Source organism: Nicotiana sylvestris, chromosome 2 (assembly GCF_000393655.2).
Source record: "Nicotiana sylvestris chromosome 2, ASM39365v2, whole genome shotgun sequence".
NCBI lineage: Eukaryota > Viridiplantae > Streptophyta > Magnoliopsida > Solanales > Solanaceae > Nicotiana > Nicotiana sylvestris.
In genome coordinates, this window is record NC_091058.1 from 25,790,001 (window position 1) to 25,802,362 (window position 12,362).

At 43.0% G+C, this 12,362-nt stretch overlaps 1 protein-coding gene across 1 annotated transcript; it reads left to right on the plus strand.

Annotated features, from left to right (window-relative positions):
- The first annotated feature begins 8,739 nt into the window (after positions 1 to 8,739).
- On the plus strand, positions 8,740 to 9,698 carry LOC138883770 (uncharacterized). The gene is made up of 2 exons (XM_070164482.1): positions 8,740 to 8,950; positions 9,049 to 9,698. Exons 1-2 carry the CDS (start codon positions 8,740 to 8,742, stop codon positions 9,696 to 9,698), a joined length of 861 nt encoding a protein of 286 aa, XP_070020583.1.
- Positions 9,699 to 12,362: the final 2,664 nt, after the last annotated feature.

A 12,362-nucleotide genomic window follows, 5' to 3' on the forward strand; every position in this document is an offset into this window, starting at 1 on the left:
GGTAGCCAAACCTTAAATCAATCTTTAAAAACACATTAGCACCCTTAAGTTGATCAAATAAGTCATAAATCCTTGGCAATAGATACTTGTTCTTGATGGTGACTTTGTTCAACTGTCGGTAATCTATGCACATCCTCATCGATCCATCTTTCTTCTTCACGAACAACATATGCGCACCCCAGGGCGAGATACTAGGTCTAATGAATCCCTTATCAAGTAAATCTTGCAACTTCTCCTTCAATTCTTTCAACTTTGGTGGGTCCATACAGTATGGCGGAATAGAAATAGGCTGAGTGCCCGGAGCCAAATCAATACAAAAGTCGATATCTCTGTCGGGTGGCCTTCCCGAGATCTACAGGATATACCTCTGGAAACTCACGAAAAACTGGTACTAAATCTATGGAAGGAACCTCCGCTCTAGAATCGTGGACATAAGCCAAATAAGAAAGACACCCCTTCTCGACCATACGCCAAGCATTTACACAAGAGATGACCCTACTAGTAGAATGGCTAGGATTTCCCCTTCACTCTAATCGATGCAATCCCGGTAAAGCTAACGTCACTGTCTTGGCATGACAATATAATATAGCATGATAAGGTGACAACCAATCCATACCCCAAGTTGACATTAAAATCAACCATATCATGAATTAGGAGATCTAGTATAATCTTGAGACTTTCATTGGTAACCACACACGAACGATACAAACGATCTATAATAATAGAATCTCCCACAGGTGTGGACACATACACAAGAGCACTCAAGGAATCACGAGGCACAACCAGATATAAATCGAAATAGGATGATATGTAATAAGTAGAGCCCGTATTAAATCGAACTGAAACATCTCTATGGAAAACTAGAACAATATCTGTGATAATAACGTTAGATGACTAAGCCTCTGGCCAAGATAGGAAAGCATAACATCAGGGATGGGCCCTACCACTCTAACCACATCCTTGGGTCGGCCTCTAACTAGCTGGCTTCCACCTCTTACGGCATGACCTCCACCTCTAATGGCCTGACCTATACCTCTAGTTGTATGACTTCTACCTCTGGCTGGCTGAGTGACCGATGAATCAACCGATGTTGGGACCATGGCATGAGAACCCTACTGTTTTGAGTTGTTTGGTGCCAGAGGGAAAAATCATGCAATGTGCCTTGGGTCACCATAAGTATAACAGGACCCCGACTGCTGTGATTAATGACCCCGAAACAGACCTTGTCGACTTGAGTAACCACCCTGAATACTCTAGACCGGAGGTGCACTATAGGATAGATGGTCGGAATAAGACATGTGAGGGCCGCGACAACCTGAAACACTGTGAGATGCTTGGAGGGCTTAATGAAAAAGCCTGGTAGAATGGCCTCTACTATTACTCCTGCCTCCATATATGATACCATTGAAACTGCAGGAATGACAAGGCCTTTTATCAGACCCCTACCCTCTCTCTTATTGAAGAACAATCTCAGTCCGCTTAGCAACACTAGCAGCCGTCTGAAAAGTAATTTCACTCCCAGTCTCCTTGTCCATCTGTAGCTTGATAGGGTGAGTGAGTCCATTAATAAACCTCCCCGCCGTCTATTTCTCTATAGGAAACAAAATAAGAGCATGACGAGCTAAATCCACAAAACAGGTCTCGAACTGAGTAATAATCATATTGGCAGGTTGGAAATGCTGAAACTACCCGCAATAATCCTCTCTCAGTGTGATAGGGTGGAAATTCTCTATGAATAACTGAGAGAACTAGTCCTAAGTTAGTGCAGGCGACCCAACTGGTTTTGTCAACAAATAATCTCTCCACCACTTCTTGGCGGAATTCGTCATCTGAAATATAACAAAATCGACTCCATTGGTCTAACCTATAATTGCAGCACCTCATGGAAGCGGTCAAGATAATCATGTGGGTCCTCAGAAGGTTAACCCCTGAAGTGAATTGGAAAGAGCTTAATAACTTGTCCAATCTCAATAAAACCTCAGAAGAAATGGCAAGTCCTTCATCGGACTGTGCCGTAACAATCGATTGATCTAACCCAACTGGCAGGGCTCCTGGAGTCTGATTCTGGGGAGCCATCTGCTCTGGAGTGTGGGTAGCGGGAGTCTGTGCTCCTCCCCCAGCTTGAAAGATGGTTGGTGCCACCACAAATGTACCGGGAAGGTACTAGTCTAGGCCACACTTTCCATAAGGCCTGCCAAATGGACGAGATATCGTGAAGCATTGGAGTGGGTATGAACCTCTCCAGGACTTGAGCTGGTCTAATAGGTACAGTCTGATTTGGAATCTCCTCATCAAAATCTACTTGAGGCTCCACTGCTGGTGCTAGTGCTCGAGCTCTAGGCTGAGCTATGCCTCTTCCTCGGCCTGTGCCCCTAATAAGATCTGCCACTAAGGCTCCAGCTGCTATCCAACTGAAGATTCAGTATGTGTTCTCACTATCTGCGAGAGGGCAAGAATAGAAGAGTTCAATCAGTAATGATACAATAAAATAGCGTGACAGAGAAGAATAGAAGTGAAATTGTTCCTAAACTCCATAGCCTCTAGAAGATAAGTACAAACGTCTCCTTATCGATCATCTAGACTCTACTAAGCCTACTCCTGACTCATGAGACCAAGGCGACTTTGTGCTCTGATACCAACTTGTCAGGACCCAGAATTCTCACCTTCGGGACTGTGATGGCGCCTAACATTTCACTTGCTAGGCAAGACAACGTTAGAGAATCATTAAGATAATTTTTAACCAATTTAATAGGTAAAACAAATTAAACCAAAATGAAACTAAAACCAAGTTTGAAGTGGCATAATAACCAATAACATCTAAATACAAGTTACGTGCTCCTAAAATCTTTACAAATAGGGTTTGAAATAAATAAAACTGTCTCAAATAAATAGAACAATAAATAGGGAAAGTTGAAGGGGACTTCAAGGTCTGGGGACACCAGAAGATCTACCTCGAGTCTCTGAATGCTAATCCGAGCTTATGCACCTCACGTACAGCTGGGACTAGTGCCACAATCTTCATAAGAAGTGCAAAGTGTAGTATGAGTACTACCGATCCAATGTAATCGGTAAGTATCGAGCCTAACTACGACGAGGTAGTGACGAGGCTATGATAGGACGCACACACAATTAAACATATACAGACGAGAATATACATATAGTATAAAAAAATATGAAACACGTGCTGTTGGGAGGGGAAATGCAAAAAGGGGTACAAGATACGGTACTACAATAGGAAAGGACAACATAAAGCAGTAAATAAACCTTCAGCCAATGAAACAAATAACATAATGAATAAAAACTGCATGACATCGCCCTTCATGATTTTACTCTCAACCTCACCAACTAATAACATAATAAATCAATACTGCACGGCATACCCTTCGTGCTTTTACTTTCAACTTCACCATGAAACAGTAAAAATTGCACGGTATCACCCTTCGTGCTTTTACTCTCAATCTCTCCATAAAATGATAAATACAGCACGACATCGCCCTTCATGCTTTTACTCTCAATTTTATCATGAAATAATAAATACGGCACATCATCACCCTTCGTGCTTTAACTCTCTTCCTCACTATGTAATAATAATTAATAGCAACAACAATCGACACAACATCGCCGTTCGTGCTTTAACGCTCTCCCTTACCATGTAATAGTGAACATATAACAATTGGGAGATTTAAAAGGATCAAAAATAAACCTTACGTCAACAACGGTTCCACAATACTAGGTTAACATCAAATCAATACTCAATTATCACAAATACCAGTAAATGTAGAAAGAACAATCAATTTAGTAGTAAGATAGACTATGCATGGATATCATAACCAAGAAGGAAGTAAATTACAAGAAACAAGACCCACCCGCAAGCTTTAACACAACAACAACACATAAGTGCTCGTCACTTAACATATACGTTGTACCCAACAATTAAACATGTAGCAAATAGGCAAACAAGTCTCAATCCCTCAAGTCAAGGTTAACCACGATATTTACCTCACTCCGAAAATTAAGTCAAAGCTCAACCATGGCTTTGCTTTTCGAACAAGCCTCCAAACCAACCAAATCTAGAAAATTATCAACCAAATGATTCAAAAAATTACCTCAGGAACTACTCACGATTGAAAAAGGTTCAATTTAGGTCATTATCGAAAAAGTCAACAAAAGTCATCTCGTGGGCTCTCTTGGTCCAAACCCAAAATTCGAACCAAAGCGCGATTACCCATTCACCCCTGAACCTAGTTATGTAATTTGTTTTGAAATTCAACCTTAATTTGAGGTCTAAATTCCAATTTTACAAAAATCCCTATTCTAACCAAATCTCCAATTTTTACAATGAAATCTTAGATTTTAGGTTGAAATCTTATGAAATTTATTAGGTAATTGAAAAAAGTAGGTTAGAATCACTTACCAACGAATTGGGGAAGAAGAGCCCTTAGGGAAATGTAATGACCCGGCTGGTCGTTTTAATGAGTTACTGCTTCGTTTTCCCCATTTCTACTTATTACCGTCTTGTTTAGTTGTATTATATGTTATCGGGTTGATTGGTTCAGGTTCGAAGATGTTTTGGTAAGGTTTGAGATACTTAGTCTCTGTGGAGTGGGCCTAAGTTGGAAAAGTCAACCGAATGTTGACTTATGTGAAAAAGGGCTCAGTTGTGAATTCCGATGGTACGGATAGCTTCGGGAGAAGATACTTAAGAGTGTGATCGGAATATGTTTTGGAGGTCCATAGTAGATTTAGGCTTGAATTGGCGAAATTGGAATTTTGGCATTTTCTGGTTGATAGGTGAGATTTCGATATAGAGGTCGGAATGGAATTTCAGAAGTTACAGTAGGTTCATTGTGTCAAATGTAATGTGTATGTAAAATTTCATGTCATTCACACGAGGTTTGGTAGACTTTTTAATCAAAAGTGGAATTCAGAAGATTCTAGGAACCTTAGGCTTGAATCCGATGTTATTTGGTTGATTCGATGTTGTTTGAAGTATTTTGAAGATTGGGATAAGTTTGGATAGTGGTATATGACTTGTTCGTGCTTTTGGTTGAGGTTCTGGGGGCCTCGAGGTGATTTCGGGTTGTTAGCGGGTGATTTTGAGTTGGTTTGGCGGTTGAAGTTTTTTGTTGTTGTCATAACCGCACCTGCAGCTAGGGCACGGTAGGTGCGGAATCGCAGAAGCGGATTTTTAGTCGCAGAGCGGACAGGAGAGGGACAGGCTGGGATCGCAGAAGTGAGTTCCTGGTTGCACCTGCGATTGTGCAGGTGCAGATTTCTTTACGCAGGTGTAGCCCTGGAGTGTTAAGTAAATTTCGCAGGTGCGCACCTGGACTGCAGGTGTAGGTCTGGAGGTGCGACCTTTTAACAGCAGGTGGGGTTTTGCTGGGTCAGAAACTATAAATTCCAACCTTCGCGATATTCGGCCATTTTTTCTAAATATTTCATTCGGGGTGAAGCTTTTGGGAATAATTTCAAGGGAGATTTTCAGAGGAATTCATTGAGGTAAGGTTCTTGGTTCCTAAGCTCGTTATTATGGTAATTTTTATCATTGTTAGCATGACAATTTTTGGGAAAATCAGTGGTGAATTGGGGGTTAGGGCTTGGTTAATTGGAGAGTTTTGAGTGGTGATTTGATGGGCCATTTGAGGTCTGATTTTGGTACTTTTGGTATGAATGAACTCGTGAAACAATAAGGGTTCTATTGATGTAAAATTTGTCAAATTTCTAAACATGGGCCCGAGGGTCGGGTTTGGTCAATTTCGTATATTGTGATGTAATTTAATTGTTTTCGAGTGGGCTTTGTTACCTTAGCATATTTTGATGGTTACATATATTGATTTTGGTTAAATTTGAGGAATTTGAAGGTCGAATCGAGAGGAAAAGGCTTCGCGGGATTTGATTTTGATTGGCTTGAGGTAAGTAACTCTTCCAAACTTGATTCTGAGGGTTCGAAACCCCAAACTGTATGTTCTATGATTACTACTGAGGTGACGCAATGCCAAGTGATGGGCGTGTGGGCGTGAACCGTGAGAAATGAGGCCTAGATCATTCCATGGCACTACTTAGCTACTCTTTTATGTTGATATAGTGTTGTAATCATGTGATTAAGTTGATAAGATTAAAATCATGCTAAATATCATGTTAGGGTTTCACGCCGATATTGTTGAGACCCGAGAGATCATTTCTTGTTGTCATATCATTAGTTTCATGTATATTCTATACTCAGTCCTGTTCATGCATATTGTATCATGCCTCAGTCTCGATTATTGCTATTTAACATATCATATCATTGTTCGGGCTTGTATCATGACATCTTAGCCCATGTGTGTGAGATAGGAAAGTATTTACTGAGTGAGGCCGAGAGCCGAATATTGATTGACAATATTGGATCGGGCTGCACGCCATAGAAATGATATTGATCATGCCTTCGCTGGCAATGATATAGCGCTTGGGCTCAGAGAAGCCCCTACGGAACTTTACACCCCCAGTGAGCGCAGTAGTTGATGATATTGAGGGATGGATATTCCCTGGACATGGATCTTGTCCGAAGTATTGGTATGGAGATTCATCTTCTCCATGAGGATGGATTGGAATGTCTTTCCTCGGTAGAGGGTGACTTATAGTCTATGATGTAGGTACATTCAGGGATGGATCTTTCCTAGACTGAGTGGGCCGTATACAGTACTGAGTGGTTGAGCACTATGAGTGGAGATATCATACGTGACCCTGATCATACTATCTGTGAATTGGTACTTAGAGTTTTCTAAGCTTTATACTCTGTATGGTTCATACTGTGTTGGGTTATTTCTGCTCAATTATCTGTTGCAACCTGTATAGGGTTTGGTTTGTCACTACTATCAGTCCATAGTTTGGACTTGTTACTTACTGAGTTTGTGTACTCACGTTACCCCATACACCCCTGTGTGAAGATCCAGGTATCTTAGATCACGGTAGTGGTTGCTGATCTTGCCAGTTGAGGACTTCTGTGGAGTTTGCGAGGTAGCTGCTTGGCGACCGCAGTTCCGCTTTCTCCTTCCCTATCTTCCTTTAGCTTTACTTATGGGATGTTTTTAGACTATTCAAGATTCATATGTCAGGCAGTTGTATTAGTTTGCTCATGACTAGTGACACCCGAGGTCGGGGTTGTGTTTCTTTCCGCTATTTTGACACTTCTATATTTATTATTGGATTTCTATTTAAAAATTGATGTTTTCTTAAATTAATAATTGGGTAAAATGAGAAATTGGAAATAAGTGGCTGGCCTAGTTCTACGATAGGCTCCATCACGACCAGGACGAATTTTAAGTCATGACATGTTGGTATCAGAGCCTAGGTTACATAGGTCTCACGGGTAATGGGCAGGTTTAGTAGAGTCTCGCGGATCGGAATGGAGATGTCTGTATTAAGCCTTGGGAGGCTGCAGAATCTTTAGGAAAAACTTCATATTCTTGAATTCTGTCATGCGAATATGTTGATCCGAGTACTAAAATTTTGTTATTCTATTCTCTCACAGATGGTAAGGACACGTGCTACCGGTCAGGATGGATGACCACCAGTACCACTAGTTGGGGCCGATAGAGGCCGAGGACGCGGTCGAGGCCATGGTGGGGGCTGGGGTGTGGCTCGTATAGTAGCTAGGGTAACACTTGCAGATCTACCCACTGCCCCAAATCATGATCAGGCTTCAGCTGGGGATGCTCCAGCAGCACCAGCTCAGGTACCGACTGTGCCTACTATTATTCCGGGTCTCCAAATGACTTTGACTCAGATTCTGACTGTGTGCACCAGTCTTGCTCAGGCAGTCACAGTTTCTACGACAGCAACTACTTTTCAGGCCAGGGGAGGCACTCAGAGTCCTGCCGCCCGTACACTTGAGCAGGTTGTTCAAGGACTCCAGACACTGGAGATACTACTAGCCCAGTCGGTTGCACCTGCTCAGGATTTTGTGGTTCCAGTTATGCCTGATGATAAGCAGCGTCGATTAGACAGGTTGGGTAGATTTCAGCCTCCGTCTTTTAGTGGTGCAGAGGGCGAGGATGCCTAGGGTTTCTTGGATAAGTGTCAGAGGATGTTGCGTACAGTGGGTATTATAGAGACTAGTGGGGTCTCATTTACTACTTTTTAGTTTTTTTGGGCTGCCTTCACTTGGTGGGAGGCTAATGAGAGGCGTAGGCCTATTGGTGCACCGCCTTTTACCTGACATCAGTTCTCTATTCTCTTCCTAAAGAAGTATATACCGCATTCCGCAGGGAGGAGTTGTGCTTAGAGTTTGAGCAGCTGCGTTAGGAGGGCTTATTCGTGACACAGTATGAGATGAGGTTCTACGAGTTGGCCCGTCACGCTATTTGGATAGTTACCACAGATAGGGCGAGGATCAGGAGGTTTGTTGATGGCATCAACTATCAGCTACGGATTTTTCTGACCAGAGAGAGAGCATCTGGCACTTCTTATGAGGAGGTGGTTGACATTGCTAGAGAGATTGAGTCAGTTCATCGCCAGGAGTGAGAGGAGAGGGAGGCCAAGAGGCCTCGGGGATCTGGTAGTTTTGGAGGTTCTTCTTCGGGAGGCCAGTTTCAGCACGACAGATGTTGTTCATTCAGGCATGCTCAGCCAGCCCGTTCAGGTCACCGTGGTGGGTCATCTGGCCACGGTTCTCCCACTTTACATTAGTGTCACTCATCTCTTAGTGCCGTTCTAGCTCAAAGTTTGACTCATACACCATCGGTTTAGGGCTCATTTATGCCGGGTTCTTCTAATGGGCATCCCGTTATGCGGGGCTCCCTTCAGCCTCTACCGCCACTTGCTATGAGTTGTTGTTTCGAGTGTGGAGATTTGGGTCATATCAAGAGGTTTTGTCCCCATCTTACAGGAGGTTCATCCCAGCAGAGGAGTCAGCCTTTAGCTTCAGCACCAATTACTTCCCCACCCGCTCAATCAGCTCGGGATGGAGGTCAGTCAGTTAGGGGTCACCCTAGAGGGTGAGGTCAATTAAGGATGGTCAGGCCCGTTTCTATGCCCTCCCAGCTATACCAGATGCTATTGCTTCAGATGCCATGATTACATGTATTGTCTCATTTTGCCGTAGAGATGCCTCTGTATTATTTGATCCTGGTTTCACTTTTTCATATGTGTTATCATACTTTGCTCGTTATTTGGATACTCCATGTGAGTCTCTTGTTTCATCTGTCCATGTATCTACTCCAGTGTGCGATACTATAGTTGTAGACCGTGTATACCGGTCATGTGTGGTGAATATTGGTAGTTTGGAGGCCCGAGTGGACCTATTATTGCTTTGTATAGTGGACTTTGATGTGATATCGGGCAAGGATTGGCTATCTCCGTGTCATGGTATATTGGATTATCATGCTAAGATAGTGACGTTGGCTATGCGTGATGTGCCACGGATTGAGTGGCATGGTTCGACCGATTTTGTCCGCAGTAGGGTGATTTCATTTCTAAAGGCCCAACGGATGGTTGGGAAAGGTTGTCTTTCATACTTAGAATTTCTAAGGGATGTCGGTGCACAAACTCCCAGTATTGATTATGTTCCTATTGTGAGGGATTTTCCTGAAATTTTTCCTGCAGACTTGCCGGGCATGACAGTGGACATGGATATTGATTTTGGTATTGATATGGTGCCAGACACTCATCCCATTTCTATTCCACCGTATCGTATGGCACCAACGGAGCTGAAATAGTTGAAGGAGCAACTTCAGGAACTCCTTGATAAAGGGTTTATTCAGCCTAGTATATCGCCGTGGGGTGCTCCCGTTCTATTTGCGAAGAAGAAGGATGGCACCATGAGGATGTGCATTGATTATAGGAAGTTGAACAAGGTTACAATTTAGAACAAGTATACCCTACCTCGCATTGATGATTTGTTTGACCAGACGAGAGTGTTCTCCAAGATTGATCTTCATTCAGGGTATCACCAACTGAAGATCAGGGACTTGGATATTATTAAGATAACTTTCAGGACCCGATATGGGCATTGTGAGTTCCTTGTGATGTCTTTTGGGCTAACAAATGCCCCAACAATGTTCATGCATTTGATGAACAACGTGTTTCAGCCTTATCTCGACTCGTTCATGATTATTTTCATTGATGATATTCTGGTGTATTCTCATAGTTAGGAGGAGCACACAGAGCATTTGAGATTTGTGTTACGGAGATTGAGGGAGGAGAAGCTTTATGCAAAGTTCTCCAAGTGTGAGTTTTGGCTCAGTTTAGTGGTATTCTTGGGGCATGTGGTGTCCAGTGAGGGTATTCACGTTTATCCGAAGAAGATAAAGGCGGTTTAGAGTTAGCCCAGACCATCCTCAACCACATAGATTGACATCTTTCTTGGTTTGGAGAGTTATTACCGTCAGTTTGTTTAGGTATTTTCATCTATAGCATCACCCTTGACCAAGTTGACTCAGAAGGGTGCTTTATTCAGGTGGTTAGATGAGTGTGAAGTGAGCTTTTAGAAGCTCAAGACTGCCTTGACCACAACTCCAGTATTGGTTTTGCCATCAGCTTTAGGTTCATATACAGTGTATTGTGATGCTTCAAGAGTTGCTATCGGGTGTGTGTTGATGCAGGAAGGTAGAGTTATTACTTATGCTTCTTGTTAGTTGAAGCCCTATGAGAAGAACTACCCCATTCATGATTTGGAGTTGGCTGCCATTGTTCACGCATTGAAGATTTGGAGGCATTATTTGTATGGTGTGTCTTGTGAGGTGTTTACTGATCATCGTCGCCTCCAACACTTGTTCAAATAGAAGGATCTCAATTTGAGGCAGCAAAGATGGTTGGAGCTGCTAAAGGATTATGATATTACTATCTTGTACCATTCGAGAAAGGCCAATGTGGTGGCCGATGCCTTGAGCCGGAAGGCAGTGAGTATGGGGAGTTTGGCGTATATTCCTATTGAGGAGAGACCTCTTGCAGTGGATGTTCAGTCTTTGGCCAATTGTTTTGTGAGGTTGGATATTTCGTAGCCCAGTCGGGTATTGGCTTGTGTGATTTCTCGATCTTCCTTATTTGATCGCATTAGAGAGCGCCAGTATGATGATCCTCATTTGCTTGTCCTAAAGGACAGAGTTCAGCATGATGATGCCAGAGATGTGACTACTGGTGATGACGGAGTATTGAGGATGCAGGGTCGGATATGTGTGCCCAATGTAGATGGGCTTCGGGAGTTGATTCTGGAAAAGGCCCATAGTTTGCGGTATTCCATTCATCTAGGTGCCGCGAAGATGTATCAGGATCTGAGACAACATTATTGGTGGAGGAGAATCATAAAGGATATTGTGGGATTTGTAACTCGGTGTCTCAATTGCCAGCAGGTGAAATATGAACATCAGAGACCGGGTGGCTTACTTCTGCAGATGGATATTTCAGAGTGGAAGTGGGAGCGGATCACCATGGACTTTGTAGTTGGGATCCCACGGACTTTGAAGAAGTTCGATGCTATTTGTGTGATTGTAGATCGGCTGACCAAGTCCGCCCACTTCATCCCTCTGTGTACTACCTATTCTTCAGAGTTATTGGTAGAGATCTATATCCGAAAGGTTGTTCGGTTGCATGGTGTCCCAGTTTCCATCATTTCAGATAGAGGTACTCAGTTTACTTCGTAGTTTTGGAGAGCCGTGCAGAGGGAGTTGGGTACTCAGGTAGAGTTGAGAACAACTTTTCACCCGCGAACAAACAGGCAATCCGAGCGCACTATTCAGATAGTGTAGGATGCTTTAGACAAGGTGAAGGTAATTCTAGGATTTTGGGTACAGACTTAGTGTAGGATGCTTTAGACAAGGTGAAGGTGATTCAGGAGAAGCTTCGTACAGTGCAGTCGAGACAAAGGAGTTATGCTGACAGAAAGGTTTGTGATGTTTCTTACATGGTTGGGGAGAAGGTTCTGTTGAAGGTTTCACCCATGAAGTGTGTTATGAGATTCGAGAAGAGGGGTAAATTGAGTTCTCGGTTCATTGGGCCTTTTGAGGTGCTTCGGAGGATTGGAGAGGTTTATTATGAGCTTGCTTTGCCACCCATCTTTTCGAGTGTGCATCCGGTATTTCATGTTTCTATGCTCCAAAAGTATATTGGTAATCCGTTTCATGTTTTGGACTTCAACGCAGTTTAGTTCGATGGTGATTTCACTTATGATGTGGAGCCAGAGGCTATTTTGGAGCATCAGGTTTGAAAGCTGAGGTTAAAGGATATAGCTTCAGTGAACGTGCAGTGGAGAGGTTGGCCCATGGAGAAGGATACCTGGGAGACTGAGCGAGAGATGCGGAGCAGATATCCTCACCTATTTAAGACTTCAGGTATATTTCTTGACCCATTTGAGGATGAACATTTGATTAAGAGGGGGATGATGT